The sequence below is a fragment of the Panicum hallii genome, chromosome 4 (genome assembly GCF_002211085.1).
Source record: "Panicum hallii strain FIL2 chromosome 4, PHallii_v3.1, whole genome shotgun sequence".
NCBI classification, from domain to species: domain Eukaryota; kingdom Viridiplantae; phylum Streptophyta; class Magnoliopsida; order Poales; family Poaceae; genus Panicum; species Panicum hallii.
The window spans coordinates 48,317,311-48,334,765 of NC_038045.1; the positions used below are offsets into that span (position 1 = coordinate 48,317,311).

Sequence of the window (17,455 nt, forward strand, 5' to 3'; positions counted from 1 at the left end):
CTGGCGGGCTTACCGTAGTGTCAGCATACCTACCCAACGTGACAGTGGGCAGCCCATGCTCTGTCTCGGGCACGCGCACCCCACCTACCCGTATTTAATGCGGTAGTTGGGCTGGCTTCCCACAGAATGCTGGCTGCCACCAGACACGTGGCGGTGCTGGTTTAGCGGCTGCTTCCTCAGGGGCACGCGGAGGTACCGGACCTCTTCCCCGGTGGGCAGGGAGGTCCGGGTCGACAAGGCTGGCACAGGCGCGCAGGCCCCCTGGGGGTCCAGCTTCTACACGTAAGGGTTCGGACCACCCCGCGGTGGTTCGGGCCCGCGATAGCCGTTCCTGAGCACCTTGTCCACGTGGGCACGTGGAGGCGCCGGATCTGCTAGAGCACGGGGTGAGGTTCGGAGACCGTGACCCCAACTGTCAGGCCCGAGCCGTACGTCCCGTCACCCAAAGGCTTAGTGCGAAGTTACGAATAACCTCGCGCCTCTCGTGTTGGACACACTAGCAGGAGGTACTCCTATCTGTATCTGTATGTACCGACAGAGATAGTAGATAGCAACACGCTCTTTCCTCTTTCCTCATTTTATAATAGTTACGTTAGCTCATTTTGCTTACGTGGACTTGTATAGAAACTATTGTAGTCCCCCCTAAATTAAAGAGGTAACCCGCCCGACACATGATGATTTTTATAGCCACCCCTGTACCGCGCCTGTAGTGGAATCTACCTACACACCCACAAAATGGGCGTTTAATTAGTTTGCCAAAAGCTACCTTGATCATCAGTTGATTGTTTACTTGTCCGGCCCCCCAAAATGGCTAAACTTTCAGCACAGTCCCGAGTCGAAGAGCGCGCGCGCGCACACATGCAACGATTCCTGCCTGAAGGCTACGCACTGTGCACGTCCGAGGAGGATCCCGCTCCGCGGCAGCGAGGAAATCCGCGCGCGCGTGTCCGGCCGCGACCCCGCAGGGCGCTCGGAGCTCGGAGGCCATGTTCCGCCCGTCCCCTTCACCTCCGTGCGAATCGTTAGTTTGCCCCGCTGTTCCACGGCAAAAACAAAACTGTGCTGGGGAAAGCCGTGCTGTGCTGTGCATGCATCTGGATTCTGGACCTCAATGGGCAAGCAGCAGGCTAGCAAGCTGGTTCGCCGATCGAGCTGCTGCCGTACGTGCCGAGGCGCGGCGGCGGAGCAGGGCCCCGGCAGCGCATGTGCGGCGCCAGAGGCCGGAGTCGCCGGAGGGATCGGGAGGCGCTCGACTCGACCGCCGGTAGCTAGATCGATCATCGATGGCGCGCACCATGTGCCTGCGCGCGGACAGATCGATACGACTATACGAGAGCGCTCGTGCTCGTGGATGCGTGCGCTCAGCCACTTGGACCACGCGGCGGTTAGCTTAATCGAGCTGCGTGCTCTGCCTGGTGGTCCCTCCGCTGTCCCGCGGCTGCTACGCGCTCCCACGACCTCGTGCCGCCGCCCGCCCGCCGGCCGGCCGGTTGCGGCAAGAGCCGGGGCCAGCTGGTACCTTTGCAGGGGGGCCGGCCGGGCAATCTCCGTGAGCTGTGACATCGCTCGCATCTGGGATCCGACCGTTCATTTCCGATATAATCTCCGTATGCGAAAAGCGGATGGTACGGCAGTACGTGCGGGCATGAGCCCACGTACGTGACGTACTCTTCTCCTTCATGCAGCCAACGTACGTACGCCTTTTTCTCGTTCCCCTTTTACAACGTCCTTGCTGACGAGGGATGATTGCTGTACAGGGGACGGTACGTGTCCGCTGGCTTTCGAAGATTGCATGTACATACAGGAGGCAGCATGATCGACGCGGAAAATCGTATAAAATCCTCTGCATCCCTACCGGTATCTACCAACAGTGCGCTCACTGCTCGGTAGCTAGCTGGCTGGCTGTATTGGTTTCCGTCGACGAGACGGCGGATGAGCACGCTGCACCGTTAGCTGTTGACTTTGACCGGATCGATCGGCATGCGTGATTGGATCTTCTGACACGGTGAACAGTGAGTGGCGCAGGGCGCGGGTCAGGTGGTAGACGCATTGACGCGTCATGTGCCATGTGGAGGCGGTGTACGTGGGTCCGTACTCGCGCCTGTACCCATGCATCCCGCTATACGAGTCCACAAAGCAGGTGGCCCGGCCCGGCCGGCGGATCGAATGCTGCCGGCAGGTCGGACGGTCGGATCGACACGACGGCAAACGCGGGGTAGATGCAGTGCAAGCGCGCCGCCCGGCCTAGATGGACCTGCTGCCTTGTGCTAAAAGCTTGATCGATCTTCGGGCCTTTCGTGTCGACGAACTAACGTTGGTGCATACAAGTTAATATAGTATCAAAATCAGATATCTCAAGTTCGAATCTTAGCGGATGTGAGAAAGCCTGCATCTGAAGGGAGTATTGGAGTACAAGTGAATTGACTTTTTCCTCCCATCAGTTTAAGATTTTAGATTAAATTAGTTGGTGCATGCAACTTAATAATATTACGAATCCGTCGCTGGCATCGTCTACTACCTCCGTAGCTCGATTGGTCGATCTGCTTGTAGCTAGGCCCCAATGCGAGCTGCTGCCTTTTGAGTCCGGCCGGCTACACGTTTAGGTTCGGGACCTCTAAGCCACGTCCTGCAGCTCCGTGCATGCATGGGCTGTCGAGAAGATGGCTCGTGCCCAGCAGGCCAGCAGCGACATCTGAGCGACTCTCTCTCTCTCTCTCTCTCTCCCAGTCTCCCTCCAGACGCGTCTGTTTCAGTGGTGTGGACGCTAAAGCTAGGTAGTCGACTAGCTGCAGTACTGGTCGGCTGAATCTGAAGTGCCACAGGACGGAGCAGCAGGTCGGTTTGTGGCGATCTCGTAGGGCCTAGAGAGCTAGAGGGGATCGGTCGGTCCTGGTTCGACGAACAGACACGATCGTGAAAGGTTGAAAGCTTGCTGCCCTGCTTCGGGTCCCGGCCGGAGATCTCGAGTCTTGTCAGAATCAGTTTCGAGCTCGAGCCGCCGTGAGTCTGAAAACATGAGCTCGTTCTCAGGAGAGGACTTGGGCGGGGCGACACGCTGTGTGATCTGGGATATTTTCAGCCTGGCTCAATGCCTTCAACCACGTCCACCGGGATATTTTCGGGTCCGATTAGCAAACGCGCAGAAGCGCCGCCGCCAGTTTGTGGGGCCAAATGCTCCGTTCTTCTCGGGCCGCCGGCCGGCCGGCCGGTGGGGGAAACAAAAAATTTTTGTTGCATCGCAGACCAGAGCTGGGAAAAGATGTAATTGGAACTGAAACTTTTGTTGCATCGCAGACGAGACTAAAAGTTTTCCATTGGAACAAATATAAATTTTTTTTACAATGGAATAAATTTTAGAATTTGTTATTTGAATTTGTTGCATCCAACTGGACCATTGGAACAAATATTAGAATTTATTCAATTGGATCCAATCGTAGCATTGGAACAAATTGTTCCATCGGAACAAGTACTAGAATTTGCTCAATTGGATCCAATCTTACCATTGCATCCTAGTGGAAAGAAAAAAAGGTAAAAGAAACAAAAGAAAATGAAAGTAAACCTGGAACCCACGGCATGACCAGCAGGAATCTGTCACGGTGTCAGTAGAAGCATCCGAGCCTCCGGAGAGCGCACGACCTCATGACGATGTGGGCTTGGGAAAGAATAAATGGGCCAAAAATAACAGATGAAGCCTGGTAGCGCTGTCTCTCCCACGCGCGCGACTGGGAATATTACCGGATATTTTCAGCCCAGAGAGACAGGGGGGTTTGGGCGGCGGCGACACGCGGTATGATCTGGGCCGGATGTAACCGGTGGCGCATCCGCCTGCAGCCCACGAAGTTAGAGCTGCCGCAACCGGTCCAGGCCCACCATGCGTCCCATCAGTAAAAACCGGCCCGCCGTGCGATGCGTGGTGGTGCCAGCAGCCGGGCAGAGCTCCCTCAAAAAAAAAAAAAAAGCAGCCCAGCAGAGGAGGAACACTGTGCTGTGCTGTGTGCAGCGCAGCGGCGGCACGCTAGCACCGGAGCAAGCAGGTTCGCGGCGGCAGGCTGGCAGGATCGATGCCCGCCGGCTGTCACGTGCTGCTGCGGTGCCTGGAGATCCAACTCTCTGATCTGAAGTGCTGTACCGTCTGCACTGGCGGGCTGGCCCAGTGGCCCGCCCATTCAAAAGGCGCGAAATCTGGGTGGCCTGCGCAAGGTATGGACGTGGGGGTCTGCTCGTGCGCTCTGGTTACGGCTAACCCCTCGCCCGGATCGAGCCACGCAGTGGCAGGGAAGATCAAGATCAGATCGATCCTCGGAGCCTCAGGGCTCAGGATCCGGCGAGATCGGCCTGCTCTCTATTTAATCTTCCTTTTATTATCTGTGGAGGTGGAGCTGCTGCTGCACGGTTCCAAGGATGCCCGGCACGCACTTTCCAGTTCGTTCCGCCGAACTCACCCCATCAACACGGCCCCCGTAGTAGCGTGCTGTGCTCCTTTTCCGGCCGGCCGTTCTTGCCCGATCTGTAACAAAACTCCGTTCCACCCAACCTGCGGTAGTATTCACTCGTTCAGTACCCGTTCCTCTGGCAAAATTCCTGCCAAACCCACCCAACATTTCCTGCCGTTGGTTCACGAGCCATGACGCGCCGCCGCCGCCCCGGATCACCCCTGGCCCTGCTGCTGGCCAGGTGGCCGCCGGCCGGCCCAATTGAATGCCGCGGCGCAGCGACGGACGACGAGGCCGACTGGCCCCAGGGCAGCTCACCGGCTCGCTCACGGCTCACCCACCGCGAACGCGGCAGCTAGCGTCGCCGATGGGGCTCGGCGTCGAGGTTTCCAATTGCGGAGAAACCGAGGGAACCCGGGTGGTCACGTGCACGCCTGTCGTCCCGTGTGATGTGGCCGCGCCCTCTGCTCGCGCGACGTGGCAGCTGCCCGAGCTCGGCGCCGAGACGGCGGTCGGGGAGAGAGAGTCGGAGGCGAGGTATAAATTTATCTGATTTTGACAGTCAATATGTTTTCTCTTAGTTTAATGTTGAAAATCAATTTTTACAATAGTTTAAACATGTAAATCAGATTTTTTCCTAAATTATAATAAAAAAGGCTTAAATATCAAATATTTCGATGAGAAAGGAGAGACATCATGTACTAACTTTTTAACCGATGTCTTCTTACTTCTTCAGTAAAGCATCGCACCCTAATAGAGTATTGTGGTGTAACTACGGCTGCGCTGAACAGTTACAGCCACAGCACAGCAGCTCGGCTGCAGCAACCTCAAACATCCACCATGCTGTTTTGCTAAGGACGTCTATTCGTCGCATTTAGCGAACCGCGGAAGCCTTCCCCCACCTCCCCTAGCTCCGCCGCCTCCGCCGCCGTTGCTAATCACATCCGATCCGATTTCCCCCGTCCGGTTCCCAACCCACCGGTTATCAAGCCACCCCCTTCCCTCTTCGCTAGCGGTAGCGTCCCCGCCGCCGACCATCGCCGCCCTGCAATCCGCCACCACCGCCAGTCTTCCTACCACCCTCTCCCCCTCTACGTCCGGCGGACACTGTCACCCCACGACAACCACTCTCCCCTAGCCCCGTCGGCTATCACCATCACGAGTGCGCGCCCAACACCTTCTGCGTTATTGGTGGCCAGCAACATATGCGGTGAATAGAATTTTACCGTTTTGCTGGTTGCTGCAGCTATTGGCGTTGTTGTAGTGCTGCAGGCGAGCATCTTGTTAGATTATCCGAATTCGTATGTGTAGTGGTGATGGGCCATGATTAGGGTTGATTTTTCTAGGTTGAAACGAAAACAATTTTATGGTTCAAAAGTAGTTAGAGGTACCCAGTTCCTTTAGTTCCTCACGCAATAGGGACAAACATAGGTTTAAAAAAGCAATAATTAATTTCAAACCATTTAGCTCGGTTATACTTTGCTTGAGTACCGATACACAATTATAACAATTATAATGATCATAAACTCTAACCAATAAAATCGACTCATCAATAGAAAATTCAAGTTAATTTGGACTCAATCAAAACCTCCGCAAATATCACTGCTTGCAAAATGCATTGAGAAATAAAAAAGAGAGGCTCGAGAATACCGTTTTTCACTAAGGGCAGCCATAAGCTCTGCAACAGTGCAACATTGATCGATGCAATACGTGCTCTCGTGGCAAAGAAAACATTGATCACAAGCGCAAACAAGAAGCACCATTGCAAAGTCCGCCCCCGTTCCGTTGAGAAAGAGGTAAACCCGATGCCCGTCTCCGGCGCCTCCAAAGCCCCACAACCCCCCAAACCCCCTGTGGCCCCCACGACCCCACCCTCCATACATACACGCGGCCACGGGCACCCCTCGCACCTCGCGGCCAGCGCACAGCACACCACTCGAACCCCTTCTTCTCCCCTCCCCCCTCCCCCTCCGCCTCGATTCCATCGCCCGCCACCCTCTCCGCCGCCAGACGCCGCCGTCGCCATGCAGAGCCTCCTCCTCCCCACGGCCGCGGCGGCCCCGGTGGCGGTTCCGCGGGGCCGGCGGCACCCTCCCAGGCGCGTCTCCGTCCGCGCCTCCGCGGCGGCGGCGGCGGCGGCCCCGCGGCGGGAGACGGATCCCAAGAAGCGGGTGGTGATCACGGGGATGGGGCTGGTCTCCGTGTTCGGGAACGACGTCGACGCCTACTACGACCGCCTGCTCGCCGGGGAGAGTGGCATCGGCCCCATCGACCGCTTCGACGCCTCCAAGTTCCCCACCCGCTTCGCCGGCCAGATCCGGAGGTTCTCATCCGAGGGCTACATCGACGGCAAGAACGACCGCCGCCTCGACGACTGCCTCCGGTACTGCATCGTCAGCGGCAAGAAGGCGCTCGAGGCCGCCGGGATCGCCCACGGCTCCAAGCCCATGGAAAAGGTAGCTAGCCCTGGAAACACATCTCGATTGTTGTTTAAAATGCTGCAGCTTTTCTGGCAAGTAAACTTGTCAATTGGCAATTAAAGCTGGGGGCTTTTCGACAGATAAAGTGTCCCGGGGTCTTACACTCTGGATAGATCAGGAGACGTTGGTTTGTTGATTGTGTGCTGGTAACCGCTTTTTCCTTCTTCTTTTTTAGATTGGTTGTTATCTATGGGGATAGTGAGAGTCATTACCTTGATGGGATACAGAGACGTGAGTAGATTAGTGAGAGTCATTACCTTGATGGGATACACAGACATGAGTAGTGGTAGGATATGGCATCTTAGCTTGACCAGAGGAGGAACACATGCTCAATCTAGATTTGCGAGAGTAACGATCTCGATGACACAGGTAGGTTTTAAGTTGCAAGAAAGTAAATGTGCCATCCTGGATCATTGATTATAGTTGGAAGTGAATGTGGGTCTTCTAGTTGTGCTCTTTGATGCAGAACAGAGGCTGAAGCTTTTCTTATGGATTGAGCGGGTGAATATTAGTATCGGTTTGCATAGTGTTCGATTCTTTAATCAGGTCTTCTGGTCTTGTAGGGCCTAAAGGAGAATAATTTGGTTTTGGTTGTAAGGGTTGGTTGAATTAAATCTTGCTTGCGACATAGGAACTCCTGAACTCTGTGAGCATTGCTAATTTAGAAAACGTGATGGCTATCAAATTTAGCAGAGCCACTCGCGTCAGGATTTGTACAACAGTACAAATGTATAGTGTATTCTATATTCTTGGGTTATTAGGGTGTGGGCCATGCTACAGTTTGTTTGTACTAGCTAAATCATAGATCAATTTACATTGCAACCATTCTGGATTAGAGGCCAAAAGTCTTCAGTTGGAATGGCGTTACATCTGCTTTGTCTTTTGGTGTATGTCTGATTAAAAAACTTGGTGTTGGATGGCAAATATAACAAAGGGGTGTGTTCATATCAGTCAAAACCAACTGTCATGTATTTGGAAGCTAGGCTTGTGAGAGTAACGTGCTTTGGGTTGGTTCTAACTTTCAAGTTTCTATAAATGGAAGGCCACGTGCTTTATGAATCATGACCCACTATGATGCCTTTTTCCCCAAACTACATTTAGACTTAGTTGGGCTCAGGATGATATGTCTGTAACTGGTTGAATTGGACCAATGGAGCACTTCAATTAAAAGAGTGATTTGGCATAACTGGTGAGACTGTAGTAACACATGAGCATTGCAAATACCTGTTGTTTCATTTGATTATTCCCTTGCATTATTGTGACTTCTCCGAATAAATTAACTTGCCCTTTAGCACAGAAAACTAATTTGGTCTGTACAGTATTGATAGTTGTTTCATTAGCTAGTTTTAGTATATTTACTAATCCTAAAAGATTTGCTTTTGTTGTTGATATTATACTTGGCGAAAAGGAGGGTTCTAATTGGTAAAACATTCTCTCTGGCAGATTGACAAGGCCCGGGCTGGCGTGCTTGTGGGCACTGGTATGGGTGGCCTCACGGTGTTTTCTGATGGTGTTCAGAATCTTATTGAGAAGGGACACAGAAAAATAACTCCTTTCTTCATCCCATATGCTATAACAAACATGGGATCCGCCCTGCTTGGAATGGACATTGGCTTCATGGGTCCAAACTACTCCATCTCCACTGCCTGTGCTACCTCGAACTACTGTTTCTATGCTGCAGCAAACCATATTCGCAGGGGCGAAGCTGATATAATGATTGCTGGTGGCACCGAAGCTGCAATTATTCCCATCGGTGTTGGTGGTTTTGTTGCATGTAGAGCACTATCACAGAGGAATGATGACCCCAAAACAGCATCCAGGCCTTGGGACAAGGACCGTGATGGTTTTGTCATGGGTGAAGGAGCTGGAGTGCTGGTATGATCTATTAACATTATCTGATATTTTTGTGCCGCCTATGAACTGTAAAATAGTTTATTCTGTCTCAACTCCATTAGAATGCCTTTTAGTGATTTCCATATGCTCAGGATCAATCTCTAGTTACTGTAATCCTTCTTTTGGTGATAAATATTTTCTGGCATTCGATTTTATCACATTTATTTTTGTCAAACATCTTCTGCCATGCCCTGAATGTGATAATCTAATTCCTAATTCTTTCGACTTGAACAAGGTCATGGAGAGCCTAGAGCATGCAATGAAACGTGATGCACCGATAATTGCGGAGTATTTAGGAGGTGCTGTGAATTGTGATGCTTACCATATGACTGACCCAAGATCCGATGGCCTTGGTGTTTCATCATGCATTAAGCAAAGTCTTGAAGATGCTGGTGTGGCGCCAGAGGAGGTAATACAATTTTTCAGACCTTAACATATACTCCTATTCATATTTGTTCTGTTTATGCATAAGCTTGTATTTCTAGTGTAGCACCTTGTGATCCTTAAATAACTATCCATAGTTGATTTTACTAGTTTTGTATTAGGATTGCCACCTTTTTAATTCAATTATAATTTTTACTTATTGAGCTGGTGCATTTTTTTTTTGATAAGGAGCTGGTGCGTAGTTGTACACTATAAATGCTAATTTCTGATACATTTCGTAGTTTACATTTTTAAGGTTGGTAAGTTTTTTTCTGTAAGTTATAAAACTAATTCTTTTGGTGTCAGAATTATAATATTTTAACAATAAACTAAGATTGTGTTTTAAAATTTGATATACAATGTTTCTGTTTTCTAAGTGCTGTTTTTGAGTTTTGACTTGGCAAGTCCTCTGAAGAAATCCTAATTAAATGGATTATTTACATCTATTTGCAGGTCAACTATATCAATGCTCATGCCACATCCACCCTTGCTGGTGATCTGGCGGAGGTGAATGCCATCAAACAAGTCTTTAAGGACCCATCTGGGATCAAAATAAATGCAACCAAGGTACTTCATCCTCCTATGTTTTTTTTTTTTACCTCGGATTGATTCATCGCCCATCCTGATTTGATGTTCCATTTGCAGTCCATGATAGGACACTGCCTTGGTGCAGCAGGTGGTTTGGAAGCCATTGCTACTGTTAAAGCCATAACTACTGGATGGGTGCATCCAAGCATAAACCAATTTGTAAGTGTTGGTTTACCACGTCACAGTGAATTTAGCCGACAAACTAGTAGAATCCGCCAGGTAAATAATCACTAGAAAAACTGATCACATTCTCTCTTGATTCCAGAACCCGGAGGAAGCGGTTGAATTTGATACTGTACCTAATGTAAAAAAGCAGCATGAAGTGAATGTTGGTGGGTATCAGTTTCCACTCACATTACTCCCAGCCAACCTCTTTCTGTCCGTCCTCTCCTTATGGTTGTTTGTACTGCTATGCAGGTATCTCAAATTCCTTTGGATTCGGAGGTCACAATTCGGTGGTTGTATTTGCGCCATTTAAGCCATAAGGTGTTACTTGCTTCACAAATCTTGGTCAGAACAGTGAAGGTGGTTCTAGGAATTATCATGCGTTTTCTTTGAGGGCAGATTTGTTAGCCGGCAATGTTACAAATGAACTGAGTACTGAGGCACATTGCATTTTAGATAACTCCATGTTCATTTAGATTGAGAGCGGCTGTATAACGTTGTCTGAATCATTTGTAATTGGTTGTACTCTTTTTTCATGTAATGGAAGGTGTCCTGTAGAAGCACATTGGACCACCTTAGTTCAATACCACACAAATGTATTCGAGGGCAGGTTTCTTGGTAGTTGGTACTGCAGTATCTAGACTGTTCTGTGCAATCGCAATTCTTTTTTTTATTCGAGGGAAAGAAAGGAAATATCCGAACAGTTTAACAGATCCGTAAAGATCATATTCAGAAGAAATGCCTATACATTTGAATTAAATGTGCATGAACTCAAGACATGACGTGCGATTTGAGATGATATATATAAGCTTTACATGCGCGAAGTCGTGAATGGTAGATCCTCAGCAGATTATGTTCATGGCGTGCTGCATGCAGATTCCATGGACTTAAAACGCACCCAAAGTAACAAATATTTGAATTCGAAAATAAGAAAAAAAAATTAAGTTCGTGGTGTCTTGCAAACTTCCGATTTTCCGAGGTACTATACGCCACCACACCGGTGGCACTAGCTACCGTGCTAACTGTATCTTCGTCGAATTTATTAAAAAAAGGCTCATCTTCCATGTGATCTCGTGCTGGCTCCTACTCCACTCCATCGTCCAACCATCTCGAGATACATTTGCTACGCATGCACAGGCGGCACACAGCTAGACAAATCGATCGATGGCCAGCATGAAGCAAGCCCTCTGCTGCTGTGGCAGTTTGGCACCGGTGAACCCTCCAGATCGGCTACTACAGTTGGTGGCTAGGCTCATTTTAATCTGCATCAATCGGCCCATACCGGCGCTCCACTGACAAACAAATTGGCCCAAAAACAGGAACGTGCACAAAATAGATGCGGCCCAGTTAATGCCGGCCGTTTCCACACAAGCCCATATTTATAGCCGACGACCACACGACCCACCAAACAGAACAGCCGACCCAGCAGCAGCCACGCGCGACACGCGGCGACCCAACTCGCGCTCGGCGAGCGTGTTCTTCCGCCCGGCGCCGGCCGGCTCGAGCCCACGACCGCGTCCAACTCCAAGCACAAAACCGACTCCTCCAACTCCAAGTGCCCCCGCCACGTCGCTCACGTAGCCCCGCGCTGCCACCGGTATCATCGCCGCGAGCAAACGCGGCCGACGACGACGACCATGTCGTCGCGGGCGCCGCCGGCAACCGCCGCAACGCGCGGAGCCGAGGGCGCCACGGACCACCTGTGGGCGAAGGCGGCCGAGCTGGAGCGCGACTTCGAAGGGTACAAGCGCCGGCTCGCCGAGCGGATGGCGCAGGCCGCCGCCGAGGTCGCGGGCGGCCGCGCCGACGAGGAGGAGCGCCGCGGCCCCGGGGACGCGGCCGGCAGGGGGAAGAGGTACGAGGAGTACGTGAGGAGGAGGGACGAGCGGCTGCGCCAGGAGTGGCGCGCGCGCATGGAGCGCAAGGAGGCCGAGGTGCAGGCGCTCTGGGCGCGCCTCGACCGCACCGGCTCGCGCCGCCGCCGCGGCGGCGACGGCGAGCTCGCGGCCGCCATCCACGCCAGAGAGGTAACCTCCCGCATGCTTTCTTTCCGACGCTTTCGCTCCCTTCCTTGCAGCTGCAGCTGACATCGAATTGTTTTCCCATCACAAGTTGTGATTCACAACCTACCTTTTCCCTGCGTTTCTTGTGTCAATTCTTTTTTTTTCCAAATGGTCGATCTTCTTTTTTGCTTTTCATGTTTCTGGTACCGAAAGTTGGAAATGGTACGCTCTAGACAAATTTTCACAAAATGATCTTCTTTTTTTGCTTTTCATGCTTCCAGCTTCGTCTTAATCCTTGCGCTGTAGGCATACTTTTGTGCCTTTCTTGTGATCCGTTATGTTTAGTTGAGCTTTCGTATTACACAAGACTTTTAGGTGAGACCCATAACATGTTACACGCCATATACTCCTTTTTAGTTCATCTGTGACTATCCGGTGAAAACTTAGCTAACAGTAATTTGTACTTGCATGGTTAGTCTTATACTATTCTAATCTTGAGAGGTATATATGATTGTAATGTAAATCTTTCGACGAAATTTACTTGAACTTTGTTCAATATTTCCAAAAAATCTTGTTCTCGGAAAAAAAAGAGATGGTAATTGAAGTGTTGATTATCATGCAGTAATAATTGGACTACTAGCTTACATAAGTATATTCACTTACTCAGGATCATGGTCATCTGCGGCAAAAGACCGGGAACCTGGAGGTGAAAGTGAAACCAGCCGCCCCTGTCACGCCAAGATGCGGCCCGGCCACGAAGCTCTCGCGCCCGCGGACCAGCATGCCGTCGTCACCGGCGGCGGCCAGCTCGAGGCTGTCCACCCCTGACCCCAGGCGGCGTCCGCCGCACCTGCACCGGGAGCAGCCGCAGGCGGAGCCACCCGCCACGCCACGGAAGGAGAACAGGCTGCCGCCGCCGTCCACCGCCACCGTGGCATCACCCGGCACGCCGAGGCCGAGGACGATGCTGTCACGGAGCAGGAGTATGTTCAAGGACCGCGGCTGCTCGTCCGTCACCGTCAGGGAGAGCCCCAGGCCGCCGCGGTTCCAGTCCCCTCGGTCGAGCTACGACAGTGCCGGCAACCTCAATGAGCCGTCTCTGCCACTCCACGCCGACGCTATTGCCGTGATGCAGAGGAGTAGTTCGTGTTCCAGCAAGCAGCCTGTTCTCGCCGATCTCAAGAAGTCTTCTGCCGTTGCTCCCGAGCCGTTTCATCCTAGGAGATCAGGCCATGGCGTCGAGCCCGCGTCACCACCTCCGGTGATTCCGAGGGACGAACCTGGCAGCAGCGAGATTGCTCCGGCCAGTGATGGAAATGCTGACAACGAAAGCAACCACGAACACGCGGATCAGTCTTCAGACAAGTTCGGGAGTGTAGAGATCACCGGTGACTCTGACACCGAGCCGAGCTACGTGTACATCAAGAAGGATAGGGATGAGCAAACTCCACGGCCCTGTCAGGCATCGCCTGGTCTTGGGACATGTCCAGGGTCCGAACAACCGCGGTCTGATAACAGGAACAGCGACAATGTCGACGACACCATGGAATCAACCGGCAGCGACGACGTCTCTGGAGAAACCACGGTGACAGACGCAGAAGAAGCTTCCCGGAGGAAGAGCTCTGAATCTCTGTACTCAAACGTTCAGTCTTCGTTCTCCCCAAGATCAGAGCTCGACACATCGGCCACCGATTCCCCGCTACCCAGCGCCACCGAGAAATCGCCGGAATCCAGCGCTTCACCACGGCCACGGACGGAGGTTGAGGATGCCGAGAAGAGCCTACCAGTCCCGACCACACCGAGGAGCAACGTTACCGTTTCCATCACCGTGCAGTCACCGATGGACGCCGTGACCGGGCTCAAGCGGTTCCTGACCTTCGGCAAGAAGAACAGCAAGGGAAGTGAGGCCGCCGCCGTTGTCGAGCGCACTCCGCATTCCATGGCCCCTGCCCCTCCGCATGGTGATGGCTGCATGAGTGGAGAGTGGCCGGCAGGTGACTCTGTCAAGGTGCGATCGGGCTCCTCCGATGTTGTTTCGGCAGATGATCTGGACCACAGTTATGTCATCTCTCCACACGGTAATTCTTGTGGCCTCTGTATCCTAGTCATTAGCACTCAGCAGATCAGATTCAGATGCTGTTGTCTGAACAAGTAAACATCTTTGGATAGTAACTGAACAATTTCCATGTTTAAACAAAAGAGAGTAACTGAACATCAAATTTAAGAATAACTACAAGCTTCCAAAATGTTCCATTTATCTGTTAATAGGCACGCTTATCGCCATTGCACGTAACACCAGGCTTAACAGTTTTTCAATACCGTTTGGTAATCCTCGTTTACAAGAAACAACGCATGCATGCTTAGGAGATTGTTATGCTCCCGTTTGTCAAAATTGTTTTTCTACCAAAAATCTTATGGATGTGATGTATGCAGTTCGGTCTTTGCAAAGCTTTGAGCCATCTTATCCTGCAAATCCTGAACTGAAGGAACCGGTTCTGCACGCTAAGTCACCAAGAGGTTTAGCAAGAATTTCACATGCATCCATTTCATTATGCTAGCGAAAGAGTACGCACTCTGATTCATTTCACCGGCTCTCTAATTGTGCCCTCTTTGTTTTTGTGGTTGCAGTACACCGATCGTTTTTCTCATTTTCATCGTTCAAGTCCAGAGCAATTTGATTTCAGATTCGAGGACTTGTTGATGTGTATTTCACATATCAGAACTTCTTGGATCACCTGATACGGCAATCAGTGATAGATGTTCAGAATTTATTGGTTTAAAGCATTGGAGCAACAGAACAATTGGTCAATATGAAGCCTGAATATTATGCCATGTCTAAAGTCCTATATATGGAGCCTGAATACTGTGCCGCTTCTAAATCTACCTGCATGATACTTCTTCTAGCAAAACAAGCAAAGTACCCCTATCAGTAACAAGAACATGACGTTTTGAACGTTGTTTCTGTCAGATTTATGGAATCTGGCCATAGTACGGTAAAATATTCATAATAAAAATACGAAAATCATATGTGTTGATTTATCTTTTAACGTAGATTTATAATATCATAACTGTATGGTGCTTTACATGCATATGTAAATAGAATAGGTCATGATTTTCATGGCGTCGTCTAGGCGACAAGGCGCTCCCCTTGTTTTGGGCTAAGGCGTCGCCTTAGCCCGCCTAGGCAGCTAGGCTAGTGTGACACCCTGAAAATTTGCAAATTTAAAACTACGCGTTAGAGTACCCTGGCCGAAAATGTATTCGTCGTAAAACCCTGATTCTCTCTGTTTCGCCGTCACGCTAACGCCCGACGCGAGCCTGACCGCCGCATTGCTCGTTCGCTAGGGTAATCCGTAAGAACGGTTCAACGTCGAAACCCTAAAACCCAACCGGAACGTTGTCCCGTTCCGTTTCGCTCAATGGTCTATTACCCACGCGCGACCGCCCGCCGCGATTAGCGCCGGCGCGACTCCTCCTCTTTTTCCTCTCTCCTCGCGCGAATCCTGCGCGCGTGGCCGACCGGCCGCGGTCACCGCCGCGACCGGCGCCGGCGTTTCTCCCTCCCCCTTTTTCTTTCTCTCCCTATTTTTTTTCCCTTTCTTCTTTTCTTTCTTTTTCCTTTCTTCCCTCCCTCTTCTTTCTCCTTTCTTCCTTCCTGCTTCTCCCCTTTCTCCTCTGCTTCCGCGTACCGAGCACCACGCCGGCCACTGCCCCGGCCACGCCACGACGCGCGCGCCCGCGCCGCGCGTGGCCGTGCGTCGCGCCGCGCCGCCCGTCGCCACGACCCCGCCCTGGCCCGCGCCGTGCCGCGCCGCCCGCGCGCACGCGCGCGCCGCCCGACGGCAGCCGCGCCGCCCGCCGCTGCCTTCCCTGCCGCGCGCTCGCCCTGTGCCGCACTGTGCCGCCCACGTGCCCGCACCGTCGCGTCGCCTCGGCCTCGCTGCCCGCACCACCGCTCGGCGACACGGGCGTCACGACGCGGCCGCCATTAAGACCTCCCGAACCGCTCGCCGGCTCCCCCTCACCGGCCACCGCCCTCCGCTGCCCCGGCCGCCTATAAAAGGGGCCGAGGAGCACCCCCAGCCTCCCACAAGCGCCGCCGCACACCTGGCCCCTCCTCTCCTGGCCTCCACCGCCGCCGCGCCGAGCCGCCGTGAGCCGCCGCCGCCGCCCCCGTGGGCACGCTCCCTCGCCCCACCCCGGCCCGAGGTGAGGCCGGGGACCGGTTCCCCTCACCCTCCCCTTCCTTTTCCCCCTACCCAGGGCCGCCCGTGGGCCCTGGCCGGCCGGCGCCACCCGCCGCCGGCGCCCCTGCCCCCCTCCTCTGTTTCAGTCACGGGGAGGAGAGGTGGAAGAAGGGATTTTTGCCCAAAACCCCCCCCTCTTCCACTTTATTGTGTATAGAATTTTTTTTCCGTCTTAATTACTTCCTTTCGCTAAAAGGACCCTGCCCTTCTCGTTAATTCAAACCAAACCCTCCGTAACATAGACCCAAGACATACTCTACACTCTTTAGCATGCCCCGAGTATTTCTGAGAATTACAAAAAGGTCCCTGCTATTTCCAGTTATTTACGAACAAGCCCTCGAACCCCCGTTTGAGCCCTGAAACCACCTTTAGCGCGTCATTTTATGTGCGAAACGACCTCCGATTGACCCGAGACCTTACCACTCCGTTCCTAGTATAGTTTTAGCCCTGCCATTAAGAAATCACCCAGAAATATTAACCCTATCTCCATAATTAAATTATTTCCGACTCAAGCTCAACGATAAAAGCTTTTAGTTCTTGCGCTTGATTGTGTGACTGCTTGTTTGTGACGTAGGACACGGAGTGAACGAGGAAGGTCCCGACTGTGACCAAGCGAACGAGGAGCAGTTCCGCGACTCCGAGCCCGAGGGACAGTGCTACGATCAGGACTTTCCGCAAGAGTTTGACGATGGCAAGTTCAATTCCGCCCTTTGATGCATGTTTCTGTCCTAGTTTTTATAAACACAACCCAGTGGCCTGTTTTATAAAATTGCATTGTTTTGCGTGTTGAAAACATGGTAGGATAGCCACCCTTGCCGTGATAGCCATACCTTGAATACCTGATTTTATAAAGAAAAATGCGTGTGTGTGGGAAAGGGTAAAGTGTGGATTTGAGAAACGAGTCGGACGGGATGGATGGCATTTCTGTGTGAATTGCCGTTGGTGTGCTCGTACCTGTGTGGTTGAGCGAGGAAGGGAGATATCCATCCTGTCACCCCTAAGGACCGAGTTGATGTGACATCTCACCTAGCTTCTTGTCGTGCGAACCACTTGACCGTTGTATGGGCAACGGCTTAGCATAAATCCCACTAGTTAGCCTGATAGCCATCAGGAGAGCTGAGAGCAACGGGTGATCAAGGAGACGGGATAAGCTCTGTGTGACTTATGCCCCGGTTAAACCTCGGTGATAGGTCGAATGACCCCTTGATGGATCCCGTGGTGGC

The 17,455-nt window shown here is 52.1% G+C and overlaps 2 protein-coding genes across 3 annotated transcripts; both read left to right on the plus strand.

Moving 5' to 3' along the window:
- The first annotated feature begins 6,355 nt into the window (after positions 1-6,355).
- LOC112890678 (3-oxoacyl-[acyl-carrier-protein] synthase I, chloroplastic-like) lies at positions 6,356-10,655 on the plus strand. Its single transcript, XM_025957526.1, has 7 exons — positions 6,356-6,889; positions 8,357-8,788; positions 9,042-9,215; positions 9,683-9,796; positions 9,875-9,976; positions 10,083-10,149; positions 10,235-10,655. Exons 1-7 carry the CDS (start codon positions 6,458-6,460, stop codon positions 10,300-10,302), a joined length of 1,389 nt encoding a protein of 462 aa, XP_025813311.1. The 5' UTR covers positions 6,356-6,457; the 3' UTR covers positions 10,303-10,655.
- An 877-nt stretch (positions 10,656-11,532) lies between these two features.
- On the plus strand, positions 11,533-14,963 carry LOC112890091 (flocculation protein FLO11-like). 2 transcript variants are annotated; one of them, XM_025956944.1, is made up of 4 exons: positions 11,533-12,009; positions 12,653-14,063; positions 14,419-14,502; positions 14,614-14,963. In XM_025956944.1, the coding sequence occupies exons 1-4, from the start codon at positions 11,620-11,622 to the stop codon at positions 14,661-14,663; spliced, it is 1,935 nt and encodes a 644-aa protein (XP_025812729.1). In that variant the 5' UTR covers positions 11,533-11,619; the 3' UTR covers positions 14,664-14,963. The 2 variants fall into 2 exon arrangements, with proteins under 2 accessions (XP_025812729.1, XP_025812730.1); XM_025956945.1 differs by having other exon boundaries at positions 12,653-14,042.
- The last annotated feature ends 2,492 nt before the right edge of the window (positions 14,964-17,455 follow it).

Bases quoted from the DNA above. Each gene is read 5' to 3' on its own strand.
- LOC112890678 (XM_025957526.1), top strand. From the start codon at position 6,458: ATGCAGAGCCTCCTCCTCCCCACGGCCGCGGCGGCCCCGGTGGCGGTT. The intron at 8,789-9,041 runs GTATGATCTATT...GACTTGAACAAG, and splicing joins GTGAAGGAGCTGGAGTGCTG to GTCATGGAGAGCCTAGAGCA. The intron at 9,216-9,682 runs GTAATACAATTT...ATCTATTTGCAG, and splicing joins CTGGTGTGGCGCCAGAGGAG to GTCAACTATATCAATGCTCA.
- LOC112890091 (XM_025956944.1), top strand. From the start codon at position 11,620: ATGTCGTCGCGGGCGCCGCCGGCAACCGCCGCAACGCGCGGAGCCGAG. The intron at 12,010-12,652 runs GTAACCTCCCGC...TCACTTACTCAG, and splicing joins CCGCCATCCACGCCAGAGAG to GATCATGGTCATCTGCGGCA. The intron at 14,064-14,418 runs GTAATTCTTGTG...TGATGTATGCAG, and splicing joins TTATGTCATCTCTCCACACG to TTCGGTCTTTGCAAAGCTTT.